General features: G+C 35.3%; 1 protein-coding gene across 1 annotated transcript in view; it reads right to left on the bottom strand.

The window, feature by feature from the left end:
- UBR3 (ubiquitin protein ligase E3 component n-recognin 3) overlaps positions 1-22258 on the bottom strand; it is a 96588-nt gene that overhangs the window by 22092 nt on the left and 52238 nt on the right. The window contains 6 exon segments of the mRNA XM_032210208.1: positions 7886-7971; positions 11125-11261; positions 12239-12439; positions 13627-13737; positions 16881-17014; positions 17553-17702. Coding sequence (XP_032066099.1) covers positions 7886-7971; positions 11125-11261; positions 12239-12439; positions 13627-13737; positions 16881-17014; positions 17553-17702 — 819 coding nt within the window.

Below are 22258 nucleotides of genomic sequence, written 5' to 3' on the forward strand. Positions count from 1 at the left end.
TACCACAGGATATTGAAAGCTAAGTGATCTTTGATCTTTGACACACATTACGTGCAGGTTGCGAACTGGCAGTAACACTGGCAGCAACCCACCCCTGATCTATACTAACATATAACTTGCACCCACCCCCCAGGCTTGTCAGCTAGAAAGCTGGCAGCCCAGGTTGGAGACCTGAGTGCCATGTGACGGAATGAGCTTCCATCCATGCCTTACCTCCTGCTAACCAAGCAGTGCGAAAGCATGCAAATGTGAGTAGATAAATAGGTACAGCACTCTGTGATGTTATACTGGTCACATGACTGTGAAATGTTTTCGTACAGCACTGGCTCAGTGGCTTTAAAACAGAGATGAGCACTACCCCATATAGGCAGCAACGACTAGAAATCTGCAGGGAATCCTTTACCTATACTAGGGGCTTTCATTCAGCCCAATTATAACTTAAAATGGACGCTGAACAAATTGTTTTTAGGAGAATCCTGAAAGCTGTTAAGGTGTACCTTGAAAAACTCCATAGCATTTCTACAAAGTGGAACAAAACGGCGACAAATATGATAAATATAGCGACCAATAAATCCAAATATGATAAATATAGCGACCAATAAATCCAATTAAGAAGTCCAGATAACACCATATAAATGAGCAAAAACGATCTAGTATTTTTGGTCAGTATTAATTCTAAATGTCACATATAACAGAATCCTTGTAAATAATCCACTTCTTACTCTTAATTCTCTTCTTCCCATCCCTTTTCTATTAAGATTAGATAATGGGCATCCATGCAGATTTTATGCAACACAAGACAATGCTGCTTAATTAATGTCAAGTTTTATCTAGGGCAGAAATAACAACATTTTGGTCTCTTTGAATTTCAGACACCAGCAACAGCACAATAATAGTATTAGGGTGTTACTTAGGATGAGCTGATATGGTTTTGGGGCTCATGCATATGGTGGTATTTACAGGGTGGTCTTAATTATGTTACTTAATGTAAAACTAATTCAATAACACTCTCTTACTTGAAGGATTGTAGCTTTGGGCAACAGACTTTACAATGTTTTTCAAGGGAGTTGAGATTAGCATGAGACAAGCACAGCTTTACCTATTATCAGCTTTGACCTAATAATATAAGCTTTGAGCGATTGCAAAAAGTGATTAAAATGGAATTATGGAGGCTTAAAAGTTGAAAAAAGTTGTTTGACTCCAACCTAAACACACTGTCTTATGTAACAAGAAATAGATTTTCCATACTTCAATGTTTAAACTTTTAAAAATGGATGCGGCACCACTTAGCAAAATTAAAACAGAGAACAAATTAGAAACTTTATTTATTTATTTAATTTCAAAAAGGAAACTCTTTTTAAAATTTAAATGTTTATAATTTGGCTTCTGTAGACTGTTTTTATCCTTTAAATATAATTAATTTATTCTTTTATTCTTTCATCTTCTTTCATACTTATAAATGAAGCTCTAATCAGGTAGCTAGACAGACAAAATTTTAAAAAAACCAACTCTGACTTTGCAATCCTTCCTACAAAGTTTAATTATTCGCTATTATCCAATATTACATTAATCCCAAAAGAGGTAAAACCCTAAAATATACAAATATAATACAGTGTAAAACCCATACTAACTCAAAAAATAAAGTCTTCTTCAAGTCAAGCCTGACATCTGGTTATTTCATGGGCAACATTAGACTCAAAAGGGATGTTACCTTAATTTACCTACAGAAAGAGTTCCACAGTCAATATTGGTTGTCAACAATTTCCATCAAGCTGAAATGTATTCAAAACCAGCTTATATGATTATATCAATCAGTGGTGGGATTCAATTTTTTTTACTATGGTTCTGTGGGCGTGGTTTGGTGGGCATGGCAGGGGAAGGATACTGTAAAATCCCCATTCTCTCTCGATCAACTGGGACTCGGGAGGCAGAGAATAGATGGGGGTGGGGCCAGTCAGAGGTGGTATTTACCAGTTCTCCAAACTACTCAAAATTTCCTCTACCAGTTCTCCAGAACTGGTCAGAACCAGCTGAATACCACCTCTGGTATCAATGATTAAAAATCTGGTTGATCTAAGAAAGATGCTGAAGCTGATAAAGGACACTCCTTAGCCACAGCCACCATTTAAGCATTCAAAAAGAAAGATGAGTCCAGAAATATCTCCAGGTAGTGCTTCTGCTCCTTCAGAACCAACGTCTTCTCTTTTTCTTGTTTCTCTGAGAATACTGAAAATATGGTATGCTGTGTTCCGAATCTCAACTATGCCTCCAGGGTTAAGCTTTATATAGAACCATTCAGACTGACATTTAGCTCACTGTCCTTTTCATACTGTCTCAGCATCAGTAGTTGCATTAATCATTCCTAATTTTACTTCCCAACACACAGCTGTCCTCTTACATCTGCTAAAACAACACTTGACCTATTTGCTCCTACATCTTCAAAGACACCTGCTGCTAGAAGACTTCACCTGGAACATCATATTCTGTATCTAATCAACAAATGTTGCAGTTGTATGATTGACGCAGAACACTGTGTTCAGACACAAGACAGACACTTCATTAATCAATATCCAAGGAAAGACTGAGGGATGTGGGGGAATAAAAAGGTACAAGAGTTTTAATTGCACTAGAGAACAACATCATCTAAATATCAATAAATTGCATGTAGTGCTTCTTATTGATCTAAACATAAATGCACTATAAACCTTTTTAACTCTTAGCAGAAGATGGGGTGAATCTGCCAAATCAGAATTAGGGCTTCTAATCATTCAGTTACTTATGTCAAGTATACTGAGAGGTAAACAGTTACTATAGAGACTTTTTAGCAAAGTGCTAGTTTTTTTTTAAATCCCAATGACATCCTGCATTATCTTTGAAAAACCTCTGGGCAGGCTGTGCCTTGAGTAAGTAGGAAATGAGAAAACAATGCAAGGAAATTAGCCTAATTTGGATGCAATGGTAATAGAGTGGTTGTGTGACACCCTTTAGAAAGAACATCCCTGTGACTGAAGAGCTATCATGATTCCATGTATGAAGGTCTTCTGTATTTCTCAAGCAAAGCGCTACACTTGATTTTGAGGAGTATGCTGAGAGCTGTATTCCTCAAGTGAAAGATGGAGACAGGACAAAACTAAATTTGCTGTTGATAGTGATGTGTCAAAACCTCCTACTCCCCCACCCCGCCCAAGACATATACTATTTTTGACCTAATGGCCACGCTTGGTCTTTTGGATGGTGTTTGGGGGGCAGCAATACAATGGAAGGGCAGGCTACAAAAAATAAAAAAGCAAAATAGATTCTATATTAACATATGTAGCCGTTTTGCAAAGTTTTAGCAATTTCTTTTATTGCTGACGAACCAAAAGTATTATGCTGTTATTTAGGTAAACCAACAAGCTGAATATGTGTCTGTGTTCTCCTTCCTTTAATCGAGATGCAAAAAGATTAGACATTATCAATTTTAGAACTATTACATCTGAAGTATTAGAACTGTTTAAGATACCTCAGATTCATTAATCATGTTATTAATGTTATTTCAATAAAGCATTTTAAATGTGACTTCCTTTTACAGCCCTTTCCAGATATTTTGGACTATAATGACCAGTGCCAATAGCCACTATGACCAATGGCCAAGGAATGACATGAATTATATTCTGAATTACAACACATTACGTTAAAATGTCAGTTAATGAGCACACATGGCTTTTTAGTTAAATTCTATGTTTTCTCATGCTTTGTGAGATCCAAAACAATTAATAGATTTTGCATTTCAGGAAACTGGGTCCAATACTTAAGGCCTATATAAGTCTCTGATGGCTGATTGCCAAATACACAAAATGGCATAAATCTGGAGTCTGGGTTATATGGTTAAGCACAAATCTTGATTATATATCTTCCTTCCAGGGTGCAATTTAGCCCAGGAAGATAGAATGACGGTGAAAATAGTTGTTCCAATCAAAAGAACTGGCAAAATATATTATCCATGATATAATCCTGGATCAAAGTTTTGACCTTGTACAGACAAAAAAGAGAAATAATCTCTCCTAGTTGTGACTCAAAGTTAATATAAATTACTAGTATTATGAAAATGTTTCTGTATTTATAGTTTTCCTCATGATCCGTAGTCACCTTACCTCATATATTTATTAAAAAACTGCAGAATTTCAAACCAGGGAAGAATTTGGTAACGAGAATAAAACCAAGAGATCCTTTATAGATGTTTCTGTTTTAAATATTTAACTTTAAAGAATTAAAGATTCTGCTTTGATTCTAAAGAAAAACAAAACAATCCCCACAAATACAATACTCACTGACAAAGTATTATATCAGTCAGTTGGCCAATTTTGACTCCATATTTTGGCCCACCTAGGACCTCTGGATATTTGGAAGTCACACAGCTTCCTTCCTGAGCTAGCTGAAGTCAATGATGGCTATTAAGTCATAGAATCAAAGAGTTGTAAAGAACCCCTCTATTTCCTGCTCGCTGCAAAATCTACTAAAACATTGGGGTTAGCTTAAGATTTCATGACAACTATTGACCTGATCCAGGTGATACCAGACCATGTTAAATTGGTAATTTATTCTAGCATAGAATAAAGTCTAGTATTCTAGTATAGCTTGTGATTAGAATGTGGGATATGGTTTCTACATGGCTTCTCTGAAATGGGCAGATGATGCCATGATCAGCTTTAGAATGCCAGCTAGTATAAACACTACAGGAACTGAGGACTTGTTTAAAATAATTGTAAATCATTCATGAATCTCAGTAGTCTTCGAAAATAACTAAGAAAAATGTCCACATTATGGACTCATTGTGAATATATGAGAGCTACAGCCTGCTGATTTATAACCCATTAATTAAATTAATTAATAAGTATCTTTAAACTTCAAACTGTTGCAAAACAATTTTGTACCTATATGAAATGAAAAAGACATATCAAAATGGGATAATTTGCAATTATACCTATTTGGTAAAATCTCTGTAATTAAGATGTTTTACCAAAAATAGTATTTTTATTTCAGACTTTACTAATATTGATAACTGACATCCCATTTAAACAATGGCAAAAATGATATTTCTAAATTCATATGTCAAGGGAAAAAACAGAGAATTAGATACAAATCATTGCAAGATGCCAAAGAAAGAGATGGTTTAGGTTACAAGATTTGAAATTGTACTTTGATGCTTGCTACTTCATCTGGATGAAAAAGTGGGTGATTCTCCAAAACAAAAGACTACTGGGGTTAGAGGGGCATGAATTAAGATTTGGATGGCACACCTACTTATGGTTGACAAGGTTAAGTTGAATGTTGACTTTAAGAATCATTTTGTTAGGCATGCCATCCTAAGGTTATGGAATAAATATAAAACAGGATTCCCTCTTTGGGTACCTCTTTGGGTGTCATCTCAGGAAGTTTTTACAGAAAAGAAATGATGGCAAACCTAGGCTGGTGGTTAGAGAATAATTTTTAATCAAGGTGGAACTACTCTTTAATATAAAAAAGAGTTGGAGTTAATTAGAAGGGTGTGTCTATCATTGGTTTACATACATACAACTGAAAGAATTAAAGTAGCCAAAATGTTATGGGTTTGACCTTGCAAAAAACGAATTTGAAATTGTATTATGTGGTAATTATAAACAGGTTATTACCAAGGTTTATAATCTGTTATTGAAATTGAATTTGGAGGACAAATATGTAAAGCAATGCATGATTCAATGGGCAAAGAATTTTGGACATAATGCTGTAACAATGGAAACACAGGTGGATGAAGAGTTTAAAATTTACATTGAACTAGAATTTAAAATAATTTTTCTATAAAATGTACAGTTGATATTTAACACCTAATAAATTGTCAAAGATTTATAAAGGTACTTCAAATGTTTGTTGGAAATGTAGGCATATATTTCGTATTTCGTATTTATTTAGCATTTATAGGCCGCCCTTTTCCCTGAGGGGACTCAGGGCGGCTTACAATAGTAAGGGAAAGGGGGTGAAAGACAAATTACAGAGAAAAAAAAATGTGAGATAACTAAAAAGTACTAAAACACAACATTCACTCAGCATTCGGGAGGGGCAATAAAATTTATCCCCAGGCCTGACGGGCTAGCCAGATCTTGAGTGCTGTACGGAAGGCCTGGACTGTGGTCAGGGTACGAATCTCCACGGGGAGATTGTTCCATAGCGTCGGAGCAGCAACTGAGAAGGCTCTCCTCCGGGTGGTCGCCAGTCGGCACTGACTGGCGGATGGAATACGGAGGAGGCCCGCTCCTCCGTAGAAGGAATGTTCTATTAACGTTGGTGGTCTTGTGACAAAGTAAAGAAAAACTAGGGTAAGATTCATATTTTAATATAGAAAATTCTTAATATAAATATATAAATTAAACAAAAGACTATTCTTCTAGAGTTAATGAAAAAAGAACCTAAAAACAATTGGAACTTTGTTGTTAGATATGTTGACCACAGCGGGAATGTTTTATGTGCAAAAATGAAAAGAAACATTAACTCCCACAATGAAAGAATGATAGAACAAGCAGAGATGGTCAAATTAATGGCTTTAATCAACAAGAATATATCTAACTATCTGGAAATCACTTCTGGATTTTGCACTTAAGATAGAAAAAAAAAGAAATTGTGACTTTGTGATTTACTGATTAGACACTTTTTTTGTTAGCAAAATGTCTAGTATATGTGAAATAAAAAGGCTGTAATGTAATATGTTCCTTCTACTGAACTGAAAAGTTAATGCTTTTTTCCACTTTGTCCTTCACTTCTCTCTTTCCCTTTTCCCACAATTTTCATTTTCATTTTAGACTCTTAGTATGTTTATTAAAATTATATAGTCAACATCGAATTGAACCTGGAAGAACCCATCTTACTATTCCTCAGTTGCCACACAGAAGGGGAAGGAGGTTAGAATAGCTTACTAGACACAACAGAGTGCTTTCTCGTGAGAACCAAGGTCATCTCCGCCGGTAACGGATAAGGTTGGGGAAGGACTACCTGGAGAGCTAGCCTTGTCCTAATTGGCCAACGTGACCTGTGACACTTGGGGATGGGTTTATTTTTTATTTTAATTATACTGAAACCATAGGAGCTATTTAGAGTTGATTTTCCTTTAACATGTGCCGATATGATGTACTCAATAAAGAAGTCCTTTAAGGTGGACTCAATTCTCAGGGTTCTGATTTGCTTGGGTTCATCAGTCAAAACGTTGACTAATATTAGATAAACAATACTGTGGCAAGATTTTTCTACCCTTTCCCAACAAACTTCAGCACAATGTTTATGTATGTAATTCTGTTGAAGAGAAATTTGTTTCTCTTAACTATCATATTAAGGGAAACATAAATATGACTGTCAGGGCCATGTGACTGTGACAAGGCATCAAAATGTGGATTTTTCTCTTTCAAAAAAAGTGAAGTTCAGTTAGGAAAAAGCTAAAAAGGGAGATTGAGAGTGATACATTTTTTAAAAGTAGGTAATTAAAGGAAGTTTTTTATCCATGTATTGATGAGTCAGCCAGCTAGAGTTCTGTCCTCTCCTTATCCAACAGAAAGCAATTTCAAAGTCAGGTTGGAGATCAAATAATACCTGGCAAACAAAAATCATCTCGTTTTCTTGATCAGTAATTCAAGGAGTGTTTCCATTAAGGATTATTTCGGGGTGGAAATTTGATGTGCAATTTATATTCAGCAATGTTCTTGACTTGTACAGAGACCACTTTCTTGAGGACAAAGAAACTAAAAGTCTAAACAATTAAACAACTAATGGATAAAAAACACAATCAAACTCTACAAAGGTTGCTCGAATTATTTTAAGTTGACTCTAGTAAGAATAACTTAGATAAAACTAGCTAAATTATATAGAATCTAGAGATACATACGTAAACAGGATCTCTTTCCAGCTGTGCTTGCACCCCCTAGGCACAGGTTGCCTCCCCGGTGAACCAGTTCAAGTTCTAAGTTTGTCCTGAATAAATAGAAGGGGAATAGCCTTATTTTAATTATTTACAAGCTCTAACAAAAATAGTCCAATTGATTTGTAAAACTCCCCCACCCCACCCCAAATGAAAGGAAACAAGAACATGACAGAGTATGCATGGCATACTAAACTGTCAAGGCAAGTTAATTTTCTCCTGAAGCTGCACAAATTCTTCCAGTCTCTCTTTTGTGCAGCCATAAAGATCATCATCTCACCATCCACTTATATCATTAAATGACTGCCCAGCTTCCTACAGCTCTTGATTGGGGGGGGGGGGGGGGGTTTAAAAAGGCAACTACAAAACTGCTGCTTTACCCTGCATCAGAGTAAAGAGAGCCCTGATGGCTCAGTGGTTAAAGTGGTCAGAATGTAGTATTGCAGGCAGACTCTGCTCCACAGGCTGGAGTTCGATGAGGCTCAAACTGGACTCAGCCTTCCATTCTTCCAAGGTTGGTAAAATGAGGATCCAGATTGTTTGGGAAAATATGTAAATAATGCTTCGACACTGTAAACCGTCCAGAGTGCTGTAAAGTGCTATGGGGCGGTATATAAGTCTAAACGCTATTGCTAAATGCTATTATCAGGATAAAAGCAATTTGGTACCCTACAAATGTGGAATTTTAAGTCCTCCAGTTGTTGTAGAAATCAGTGGCAGATGGTAACTGAAATCGAGAAACATTTGCTGGGTACCAGATTGCCCATCCCCGAGATACAGCATAGCTAATCCAAATAATGTAAAGCACTTGGAAGGATTTCATTGAATATAAACTATTTTGCAAAAATTCCAGTGGCATATGTCAGAAAAGAACTCTTTTTGTACAAAATGTTTGTTAAAACATATTCACGTTACTAAAATAGTAGCATTTCAAATATAATATTCCTAAGTTTGCAGCTTATGTCACCATTTTTTTTTGAAGGAATGCTTTAATCCTCCTTACATTGAGAAAAAGCAATTTAACAGTGAAAATGTTTGGGCTCTGAGCTCCATCTGGTTGCTGCTGATAAGGCCAGCCACATGACTAGGGAATTTTCCACTCTTCAGGCAATTTGCAGCACTCGCTGAATTTCTAAAAACTTAACAGCAAAGCTGTGACACAGATTTCATATTAGTCAACAGGAAAAAAATGCAAATCACACCTTAGATCACTAGATGAATATTAAAATATTTATTTCCTGAAATCTCTTCAGGAATGATAACTCACTGTTCTATAAAAAAAGAAAGACATTATTGATCCTTGAGAAATAACAAAAGGTGGCCCCTGTCCTTGAAAAAGACTGCACAGAAAGAGATGAGTGAGGAGGGGAAAGGAAAATAAAGCTTTTTCAAAATAAAAATAAACAGGGTTGTACTCTCTCAATTGAGCCAGTAAGAGTGGGCCCACTTCCTGTCACTCCCTCTGCTGTGGTGAAATGGCTGTTAGACGTTAACTAGATTCCTCACAGAGCTTGGGATGGTCCATTTTGCTCTCTGTCCTCTTCAGTCATTTTATCTTCCAAATAAAAAGCTTTCTTCTTTAACTAAAGCAACATATTTGCATAATTTCTGGATTTTTTTTCAATACAGTAGAACAGGAGTATCAAACTTCATGGCACCACGTTGTCGTCATGTGACATATTGTGACTTTTTTCCCTTCACTAAAATGTGGATGAACATGGCCAGTGTGTGACGCATCCGCCCTGCAGCCCACGAGTTTGACACCCCTGCAGTAGAACTATCCGTGACATCTATATAATGATTTTGAATGTGTGGGACCAGCCACCATTTTTAGTAGGATCACCAAGTAAACAAACCATTGGACTTTTTACATTTCTAGAAGCATTCTTATAAACTGATACTGTATATTTTTCAGATAATGAAAACTATCCTGTACTTAAAAGTACTACAACCTCATTTTTGGTATTCCAGCACTGTTAACACATGTTTTGTAGAATTCATTTTTTCTTGTTGCAAATGGTTGGAATATATGACCTTTAAAAGTTGTAAAGTCCAATAACACTAAAAAAGAACTTTCTGAAACCTTTTAAGAAAAATCCTGGTGTACAATAAGTAACAATAACAAAGAACTCTTTAAACTAAATTTAGTTCTTATTACTTTTACAAAGGTCAAAGTATACAGCCATTCATCAGCTTAGAAAAACCACAGTTCTTCATAGCTTTACTGTCTTCTTGAAGACTCAAGAAAAGGTTACTATCTTCCTGAAATACTCACATGCATTAATAACTCTGATGTATCATGCACAGACAATGTGCAAGTATGCCCTGAGGTAATTCTACTGACTTTCAAAGTACCTAGCAGTCAATGGTGGGTTGCAGAGGGTACGCCCTGGTATGGGTGTACCGGTGCCTGCCCGGAGCACTGGGTACCCGGTATGGTGCTCTGGAGGGCCCACTCGCCTGCCTGAGCGCCTTACCTGTCCTTAAACTCTTCGGCGCTTCCGTGCACGGCACATACAGTGCCTGCGCAATGCTCCGCCGAGCAGCTGGAGCGTCGCGGAGGTGTCGCTGGAAGGTAAGACCCATGCGCGCGCTGCACGCATTTATGTGGAACCCACCACTGCTAGCAGTGTCACATTAAAAAAAATCATTGTGGCAGGAAAAGCTACAAAAAAGTAGCCAAGCATCCATTCTGAACACATGGGGCAGGTTATTTTATAAGAATTAGTGGAAATCAGAATTTGTAATTGTAAAAATTGAACATTATCAAACTGCAATTGTGATGACAATACTATTTTCCCTGCAACTGTATCTACCCAGTGAAGATTTTCCAAAGTCAAAGGGCTGTTTAATAGAATCCTTTGAGACATATTTATTTTATTTTAAAACTTTTAAAAACATTTTATTTACCAGAATACTGGGTCACTCACAAAAATCAATACAATCATAAAAACTACATGAAGTATTTGATGAGGATAAAATCAATCGCTAAAGATAAATTAGAATGAGTGCCCATGACACAGTCTGATAAAATTCTTCTGAATGGTTTTCAGTTTTTATTTACCAAGGTTATGTGGAAAATGCTTAGTAAGATCAACTCCCGTTTATTCATTGTTGTACCCACATTTCCTCATTCCATAAACTTGTAGGTTGAGGGTTGGTCATTAAGGCAACTGAAGCAATCTTTCAAATAGTGTTTTACCCACCTGGCTACTGAGTACATGAAAAGAAAATCATTGTCTGGTGATCCAGGAGTCTTGCTGTAGTCAGTGTATTTTTTCTGGGTAGTATTTTTGATATCTTTCATCACTGACTCCATTTCTTTACTTAAATTGGTTTCTGACTGTTAAAGAAAAGAGAGCTTGAATTTATTTGGCAAAACTAACAGCAATAACAGAAAAAACAAAGAATGAGTTCTGAAAATATAAGGCAATGAAATATTAAATAGAACTATATAACATTACATTACATCTTAACATAGAGATGTTCTTAACATAGAGATGTTCAACAAACTTTCAGCTATTCAATAAAGTATTTGCTGCAGTTCATTGACAGAGATGTTTTAAAACAAACACTTTCAACATGCTAGGCTTTCATTAAGATTAAATATATATTAATATTTTTATTATATTATTGTTTTTGAAATCAGTACAAATGATAGAATATAAAACAAACTTCACTTAAATATAAAAATAGGCTATATTGTTTTAAAAACTAAGCAGTATGAAGTAAAAAGGAATAGAAAAAACTAAAAAGTCAGACCATATTAATCAGTATTGTAATAGCTGCTCAAAAATATGTAACTGTAATTTATTTCCAGTAGATTTGGATTAATTGGAGCCTAAAGCTTATAAATGAAAGTATATTTTTAAATGTCATTATAAAGCTTCAAAATATAAAACTACGAATAAAAGTTATGATAAAATGAATAATCCATAAAGATAAATATTCTAAACTAGAAGATTTTAAATAGCTTTCAGTCATAAATGTAGTCATTTTTACACTATTACATTTCTTGAAATATGATTTAGTCCTAGAGAAAGGACCTGGAAAGCATGGATTTAATAATCAATATTTACTTATATTAAAATTCAACAGCAAAATGCTGAGATAATCATAACTTTATTTTAAAGGTGATATAATTGAATTTATCTTTTTGAAATTAATTTTCCTGAAATGTTTACATTTAATGGAGAAAATGGTAAACAATGTTCGACTTTTTTAATTTTACCAAACAGGTGATGAATTATGAGGGAAAAAAGAGAAAGAAGATGGAAAGACAAATTAACAAGCATCTTTCTGCCTTACAATGATGCTTACTGGGAAAGTTCCCAGCTGCTCTTGAAGTTCTTCCACCTCCTTGATGAGCTCCTGCATATTCTTGGTACTATGACACTGACAAAGGTTTCGTTCTACATTGTTGCCAGGGTAACATGGAAGGACGCTGTTGGCGAACTGCCTACACAGCGGACAAGTAAATTCTCCCTTGTCCACAGCAAAACCCTGGAGAACCTGATCATTCTAAAAGAAACAACAAAATAAGTGAATTTCGGAAACATTTATAACTAACAATTCCAAAGGAAGTGGGGATTAAAAGTAAAAGAAATGAAGACTGCTGAAAGATGATAGGTTTACTTTGAAATTTAAAAAATCTGAAATAGACAATTAATAATCTGATTAATAGCAAAAAAAAATTGTGCGCCGAACGGGCAGTAATGCTGGCAGCAACCCACCCCTGGGCCTAATAAAGAAATAATAAAGTGTGTCTAGGAAATTCTTCTTCTGTTGTTGCAACCTAAAACAGCATTTTCAACACATTGCTGCCTCATATTAACTTGGAATTAACCACTATACCAATATAATTTTTAAAAAGCAGCAAGCCAGATATATATAAGGTATCTTTCCCAAAGTCGTGTGCCTTTGAAATTTAATAAACATTGCCTCATATCTTCATTTAATTTATTAATAAAAATATTGAAGAATGCAGGACTCAGGACTGAAACTTAATTATCAAGATATACTATGCTTACTGCATTCCCACACTCTATAGTAAATTACTCTGTTAAAATGAGGTAAAAGTAGGCTGACAAGACTTGTATAAGCAGCATACTTTGTGCATATTTTTTTTAAAAAAAATCTTAACTTTAAAGAACATTGAGACAATTTAGCTTGTCTTCTGATTCTTCTACTTGCCCAGAGCATACCATCAGGACTAAATAAACCAGCAATACATTAAGCTTTATTACCTATGTTTGTTTGTTTGCAATTATTTCTATACAAAAGTTATACAAGTTACAAGCTAAATAAATTATCCTGCATTACATTCTTCTTAATTTTAATGAGTTACAATTTGCATGAATAAGAATATTTTCCATCCTATTGAACTTCATATACAATTTGTGTTTCATATACATAGCTTTAGAAATGTTTTAAAAATGCAATTAGCCATATTAATTGGAGGATAAATTACAGTGGAGAGTATTTTTTTACTTTCATATTACAAAACATTACTACTGAATCTTTTAGGAAATCTATATTGTTTATAAATTGGATAAAGTACTGTAGAATGTTTATAAATGTGGATTTCCTTTCTTGTATTTTAAAAGTTCCTATAAGTTCATTGAGGTTCCACCAATATCTACTGGAAACTTGTAATAATGTATTTAATAAATAAAAGATTATAAATGAAAATTTTCATTTTATCTTACCCGTAGCGATTCCATATAGGATTTATGACAATCTATGTGTAATGTATGGCCACATGTTTGCACATATACACCTCCTTCCCAGCCAATCGATACTGATTGCAGACAAGAACTCTAAAAAGTAAAGCATAACATTTAAAATGATGCATGTGGATTAATCATTACTTTAAAATTATAGGACACAAATTCATTAAAATATTCACATTTTTTAATAATGAGCAAGAGTGGCATAGGCACTGTTAAATCTAAAAATCACTGCTGAAGTTACTAAATAAGTGTATTATGAATGAAAATAATAAAAACAAATACAAACTGCAAAAAATAAGAGTGCAATACAAAGCAACATGAAAAAGAGAAAAAAGGAAAATAAAGAAGTAACATCTCCCTTTAGCCTAGTAGACAATTTTAAAAGCTTGTCACCATTTCTAAATACAACATATTTTTTCTTCAGCCCTATAACTCATCTCTTCAGTAATCACTTTGTCAATCATTCTGTCAACAAAAGTTCAGCAAAGCAACCACATAGAATGATTTTACTCTTTTAGCCTTGTTCGAATAAGCCAACCTTGTATTCCTTCCCTTTGTTTTAAGAATCTTATTTTAACTTCAAAATGAGTCCCAAAGCTAGTTTTCATTTCTTTTTTTAAAGCCAGAAATCTTTCAGAGCGTGTAACAGATTTCTTTTGTATATCCAGTAAGTAAAGATTCTCCTTTTTTTGTCTCTAACAAAGTTCTTCAAGAAATAACAGAGCTCTTTTTTTCCAGTAAGAAAAAGTTATCCAAGCCACTTTCCTGGTTCAATGATTGTGCATCTCTTTCAAGGAGTAAGTTATCCATTAGTTCCATTTGTGTGCCCATATCTTTTTCCATTTCTTTCCCATTGCTTATCACATTTAAGTCTTCCTTCAAAATAATTTGAAAATTATCCGTTGCAACTAATTCTTGTTCTGCAACTTCATTACAACATACTCTGTACATCTGTTTATCTTATCAAGACTTTTTTAGACAAAAAAACTTATGTTACAGATTTCTGCTGCGTTCTTTTCTTTATCCTCTAGCTCCCTCTAGTATCCAACATACAAGGTTCCCTTATCATAGAAAGATCATAAACAATTGCCATTTCCCAAGGAATTTTTTTCCTAATAATTCAAAGCTATAATTCCAAATTAGGTTGTTAATTTCCAAAACCCACATTCCACATTCCAAGCACCCTTTTGCTGCACAATTTAAAAAAAAATGCATATTTCCAAAACTTTTAAAATTACATTTACTTCCTAAGGAGAAGGTCCTTCAGCTGATAAATACAGATATGTCTTTGCTAGGCTAAAGGGGGATATTACTTCTTTATTTTCCTTTTTTCTCTTTTTCTTTTTCATACTTTGCCAGTCTGAAAGGTCTTAATCTTTCCAGTACAATAAAAAAGAAAGAAATCTAAAAAAGTGATTAACAAACATGGCTCGGTTGAGCTTAATGTCCATAAAAGACTGCATTATGAGAGTGAGCTTGATGGAATCCAGATTCCTAGCCATTCAACTCATAAATTGATCACAAAGTTATCTGCTCATGATTGCCGATTTCTGGTGTCACTTGGGTAATCTCAACAATCTTGCCTTCTGCTAGACTAGAAAGATTCGACAACCTAGACCCAGCATCCAGCAACAATTCTCCTCATAAATGCCCTCACAGGAAGCCCAGACATGTTACGGTTGTAAGAGTTGTTATTACTATAGAAATTAGCCTAGAAAACATTATATGATATGCACTGACTAATAGCGGTTGCATTCGGAATATAGCACACGCTAAAGCCTTCATTTAACATTTTTAAAACAAATTTGTAACTCATTAAAATTATCTCTTGAAACCTTCCATAATAATTTTAATTATATGTACTACTATAATTATATGTACTGTTAAGGAAATTAGCAACAGGATTTATTTATTTTTACTGTTCAGAGCATTTCAGCAGACAATTCAAAGGATTTCAGAGGTATACATTTTTCTGGTAACCAAAATAGATTTATTTTTTCTCGCTATGATTATTTTAGTGACTAATCTTCTAGAAAGCACCATTATTTGAGCCCATAAATATTAATGCATAGATTAGTTTCAAGTTTTTGAAGAAATTCCACAAGAGATTCTATTACAGAAATAATTAATGTAGTTTGAGTAAATGTTGACATACTGACTCTTAGAATTGTTTCTCCATAGTATTCAAGATAATCTGTTCTGAATCTAGTATTTTAAATCTCTCAATGGTGTATTCACTGCTGCTGTAGCTGAGTCCATGCATTCTGTTGGTGGTGATTACTTATTTGTTTGTTTATATGCCCCCTTTGTTTTTACAAATAACTCAACCTAGTGAACATATCCAACATACCTTCCTCCTCCTATTTTCCCCACATCAAAATAAAAAACCCAGTGAGGTGATTTGGGCTGAGAGAAAGTTGACTGGCCCATGGTCACACAGCTGCCTTTTACAGCCAAGGTGGGACTTGAACTCTTAGTCTGTTGCTTTAGACCAAACATTATAGAACTTTTCCAGGGGCTGGGCTTTTGCATAATATATCCAAAATAGACGAGTTTTTCATTTGTGTCTTAAGTGAGAATTCTAGATTGTTTTGTTCTATGATCCATTTATTTATATTCCTGCCTATCAATTGTATTCTGAAGACCCTTCTCCAATTCTATAGTTCATAGCCTTTATGGCTGCCCAATCAAGTGTAAATCTGTTGTATATTTCTTGACAACTGATTCCTTTAATGTTGACAGCAGAGCCCAACAGCTGATGTTATCCACCATTCTATGTCAATACTGTTCTAACCAGTTCCAAGGCTGTTTGTTGCATTGCTGCCATTAGTTGAGTCTTTATATTTAGTTGTACTCTTTTTCAATATATTCCTTGACTTTCATTACTAGAGCTTCCTGCTCATTTGCAGTTTTTTTGCATTTTCATCTATTAAAGAAGGATAATTCATCTATTAAAGGAAGGTTGGTGCAGGTTATTTATGTTTGTTCCTCTAACTTTAAGACCACAGTTACCTTTTTCCAAACTGGCTTGTCTCAACATAGACTCAGTATATGAGCAGAACATAATGAAGCAGACTGAGTCCAAATCAGGAAAGGAGTGTGACAAGATTTCCTTCAACAAAATCATCTTTACAAAACTTTATAACATAAGCATTAGTTCTAAATACACTTCATTACAAGAAAAATAAATGGAATAGTCTTCCACTATACTGCTACAAAAATCTACGTACATCTTTAAAGAATTGTTGTAAAGTTGCAAGGCGTGTTTCATATATTGCTGCACAAGTATCATTAGGATATATTTGTTCCTTTTCGGTTGTTGGTAACTTCTTAGGCTCAGTAGTATTACGGCACTGCCCCAAAACTAGAGAAAGAAAGAGAGAGAGAGAGAGAGAGAGAGAGAAGGGAAGAGGGAGTGGGAGGGAGGGAGGGAGGGAGGAGAGGGAGAAAGATAGAAGATATTTACAGCGTATTAGAAAACAGAATTAAAGTGCATCCTCTCTGTGCAGGCTAAGTGACTTAAAAGAGTCACAGAACTGACTAAATAACTGGCACTGTTCAATCAAAAATTCTTGTATTGGCATTATATTATCAAGCAAATGTTATTATCAAGGAAAAGTTACATTTTATTTTAACAAACAGTTTATAGTAATGCCTTTCACTTCATTCCCAATGGAAAATGGAATTTCCCAATGGAAAAGTTAGTACATGTTGTACTCTTCAAAATAGACACTGGCATATTTTATTTAACCTAAAGTTTCTGTTCTCTAATAAGTGAGAAATTGGATAATGTATCTCTCTGCATGTAAAGAGGTATATCCTTTGCCTCTCATTCTCAAACAAATGCATTCCTCATCTCATTCATCTGTTGGTGCCACAATAGTTTGATTTTTAAGCCATACCTGAAGAAGCTTGTAAGAGAACAACTAATCCTGTTGGTCGCTCTTCCGTAGAAGGGCCACTTTGGCCACAAATAACACAATCATAGATAGCTTCAGAAACATGCTCTTCTGCTGTCGCAATCTCCATAGCATTATCAGCATCTGGTGATTCTAAGGAATGGAGAAATAAGACTGTAAGCAAACAACAGTCTCATAATGTAATAGTAGGGGAAATTAATTGTAATTCAAACCATTACGTGAAGTTTATTGCTTTTGCCCTGGAGGATGCCTTTCTCTGGTCAGATTTTACCAATGTTACACAAAATCTCCATGCTTTAAATTTTTTTGATTGTAACAGGCAGCCTCTTCTGCCAAAGAACAGTCTAGGAGCCTGTTATGTATTTTAGTTCTGCAATGTTACAAAATTTATTTATTGAGTTTTGCAACATATTAGACTTATTAAGTTCTATCACAGAGCTTGAGTGGTCAACCAATCACAGCTCAGTTTGGTCAACCACAACATTGTGAGATTCCAGCATGGGAATTGCTAAAATGAAAACTGAATGCAAATGTCTACGCTGAAAAATACAATTCAAATGTGACATGGACTTCGTTTCATCTTATTTGCTTATTCACTGGGTTAACAATCCTACTGTCTGATACAGCCTGGATAGTATGACCTTGGAGAAGATCCTCAAAAGTTCAACTAAATAATTCTGACTCATTATTAGTGACTTTGGGGATCTGCTGCCCTTAGGATTTGTACTCACAGAGTGACTGTTCTGTCCCAAACCTCTACAATATATACGGACGCAGACTCCTAAGGAAGGAGATAAGCAACCTCGTGGCTGGGAGCCCAGAAAGCTATCTTTATGAAACAAGGCTTGAATTCACGAAATTCTCCCAATTTTTCTCTACGGCTGGATCAGTAAATTGTTGTTTCCTGCAAAATTTCCCTCCCATTCCCCCACCTATACGCTCTCCAGGAGGGGCCAATCAGTAGCCACCTGTTCCTATTTCCTTCTGTGACCCTTTTTCCAAAGCTGCTCCCTCCTCCTCACAGCCCTATGCATAGGGACAGCCTCCCTCTGTTCTTCCTCACTGCTCCCTGACTCAGACGCCACCTGGTGGCCAACAGGCCTCTCTAGTCCCTGCTCTGACTCGGAACACCCCCCAGAGTCTTCCTCAGACTCCATCTGAGTCCCATAGTGTTCATCACTGTCAGATTCCACCAACAGCTCAGCCAGCCACTGTTGGGCCACAACAGTGACTAACAAACAGAATGACTAACTACAGTAAGCCTGCTTAATAAAAGTCTGGCAATGTTTGCAAGAGCCCACTGTGTGATCTTCCCAAAGGACAAAATAACAAAAGTCATTTGAACAGCAGAGCTGAAGTACTGACACTGGCGGAATAGAACTTTCAAAGGTGGATGGCTGAGGCCAGCAGGATAAAAGAAAAATTTTGTAAACTCCATTCAACAAAAGCCATCAGTGCAACATAACCCTGGTGCCTTAACTACTAGCCCAAACTGATTCTCATTTTACACTATGCATTTAAAAAAAATTAAGCCATACAACTCCTGTATTTAAATTAACACTATGAATGCCCAATATCTTTTAAGTGTTCAGCTAAACTTAAGATCATGTGTACATTTACTTAATAAGCTGAAGAAACTCCAAGACAAAATTCATAGCATTAATCTTAACAACAATTAATTGTTTTCAATGATCTATTTTGAGAAGAGTAATCCAGAGTTACTCTTCTTTGGCTGCATAGCACCAGATACACAATACATCATCACTGGTCTACCTGGTATTCTAATAAATAAAAAAATAAATATACAGAATAGTTACTAATCATTGCAGTTTTGGAGATCAAGAGAACTCTCTCTCTCTTAAAAAAAAAAAACAGCCCCTGATTAATGGAACAAACTTAGACCTTTCTGATCCTCAACTTTGATACTTAAAATGTTTTCTGCTTTCATATCTCCTACACTTAAACAATGAAAACAGTTAATATTCCAAAAGGAAAAGAGAGTTTACAATGTGTAACAGGAAGCAGCACTGCCCTTATGGAACTGCTGTATCCAGATGATTCCCAGAATCAGCATGCTAATGATTGGTTGGCCTAACGTAGCATGTGTATTCTCAGAAGACCAGTGCAAGCTATTTATGTTCTCAAACTGTGCCGTGTGGCTTCTCTCTTTCTCACCTTCCACTCTTCAAAAAGCGTTACTTCAGAAATTGAGTGTGCCGAACAATGCAGTATTAATGAGAGATTAAAAAAACACCAATTCTACCTACAGTACAGTTTAAAGGATATATTCTTCACGAATTCTCAGAAAACTAAACTCCACACATTAATTTTACCGAGTTTTTTGAATATATCACATGTGATCAAATCAGACAGATTTGAAGGTCATAATTTTATGCAAAATGATGCAATTTTTCCCTTAGAACAGCTGTTCCATCAGGCATCTCTACAGACATAATTCATGGCAGCAAAGCAAAAACTAGCCAGCTGTGAATTATCATTAGTATTATTATAATAAGTATATGCTATTTTGCCTTATAACAATTTGAGATAATAAAAATTCATCAATTTTCTATCCAAAGAGCTAAAGTAACCAAGGAAAAGCAAAAGAAATCATTGTATTTTGAATAAGGCTCCTCATCCAGCTTTATTGGCTTTTACCAGATGTGGTTTTTGAAGTTATAGGCAAAACTTTTCCTGCTCTACCCACAGATCTAGGGTGATTTGTAGTTACTATAGCATTTACAAAAAAACAATATCAGGAAGTCTTGAAAAAGACATGTCCACCACCTTTCGATGCCAATTTTATTCTCCTAACCACTTCTGTTTGGCATTAGCTTAAAAGAATCTTAAAAATAAATATATTACGTAAATTGATTTAAAAATTAAATTAAATTAGCTAAAATATAAGGATTTAAACAATTCAATTAAAATAATTAAAGGGAAATATAATTCAAGGAAAACCTTTCGTTTCAAATAGTTTGAAAGAAAGCAACAATACAGGGAGTCTGGACTTATGACCACAATGGAGCCAAACATTTATGTTGCTAAGACAGTTATTAGGTGAATTTAGCTCCCATTTTATGACAGTTTTCTTACGACAGTTGTTAAGTGAATCACTGCAATTGTTTGTAACATGATTATTAAGTAAATCTGGCTTCTCCATTGACTTTGCTTGTCAGACAAAAGCACCTTCTGCTTGCAAAAGGTGATCACATAATATTGCAACCTTTGTAAATATGAGTCAGTTACCAAGCACTTCAATGTTGAACCTGTGACCAGGGGGATGCTGCAATAGTTGTGAAGTGTGAAAAATATCATGTCACTGTTTTCAGTGCCACTGTAATTTCTAATGGTCACTAAATGAATTCTTGTAAGTCGAGGACTGTATGCCCTTTAAGACAATGCTCAGGGTTACTGCAAAATATTGATTCACACACTCATCATCATTAGGACATTATCATTAGCGCTTTGTATTTTCTAATTTGTTCAATTGGGAGACATTTCAGTAGAGGAAACCTTATGCTTCAGGAGTCTGGGGGATACAGTTACACTGAGCATCCAAAACAGGTGACACATTTCTCCCCAGATTCTCCTATAGCCTGGAGTAAGAAAGAAGGGATTCAATTTTATAGCCAGGAGCTTCAGTTTCTAATATACATTAATGTATTGAAATTTTCTAAAAAGACCATACAGCTGTCTTCGAAAACCACTGCTCCATAATGCATGTGACCAAGTGCATGCGTTGCCAGTATGTTTTTGGGTTAAATTCAAGATGTTGCTAGTGAGTATAAAACTGTTCACGGCATGGGACTGAATTACTTTCAGGACCATATCTCACAAGTTGCATCTACCCATACTCTAAGATCTGATAGAAGACACATCTGCTAGGAAGTGTCATCTGGTAGGTCAATGGAGGAAAACCTTTTTGTTGGGGCACTTGTCTTCTGAGCATCATTCATCTGGATATTAGATTTGTCCTGACCCTACTACCTTCCTATGAGGGCTTACAAACTTGGTTTTGTTTCTAAGCTTGGAGTTCAGCTTCTATGGCTAAGCCCATACCTTCGTGATGATTGCTTTTATTTTGGCTCCCATATTTGCTATTTATGGTTTTATGGTGTTTTAATCCTGGTGTTTTTATTTTCTATTAGTCACCCTGAGTCATATGTGTGAGATGACTGGCCACACAGAATGGATGGATGAATGGATATTTCAAAAGTGATCCTGAGTTAGGCTTCAAGTCATGCTGGAAGAACCTTCAAAAACAGCTTTAATCAAAATGCTTCTTCTCTGAATTGTCAAATCAGGACTTGCAAAGCCTTCTGGTGGGTACATACTACTGGAAACCACCTGCAAATTCAACTAATTTCCATACATTGGTAAAATCTGTCTGGAGAAATAGGAAGCAATGTAACGCCTGACCAGGCTGTGAGCAACATATTGAGTTTCTTTGCTTATCTACAATACCCTCTTCTACTTTATATTAGTGAGACATGCAGTTACTTGGGCAATTGCCAGTCTGTAGCTAATATTTTGCTTGTGCTGTTGTTTACATTTAGAAGAAATTAGAAGAAACTGTATATTGCCAGCCCTATTAATTATTTTTTTAGATTAGTTTTGCTTTCTTAGTCCACCCTCTGCCATAGAAACTCAACTGGATGATTTTGGACCATCACAATCTCAAGGTT

The sequence above is a fragment of the Thamnophis elegans genome, chromosome 1 (genome assembly GCF_009769535.1).
Source record: "Thamnophis elegans isolate rThaEle1 chromosome 1, rThaEle1.pri, whole genome shotgun sequence".
Lineage (NCBI taxonomy): Eukaryota > Metazoa > Chordata > Lepidosauria > Squamata > Colubridae > Thamnophis > Thamnophis elegans.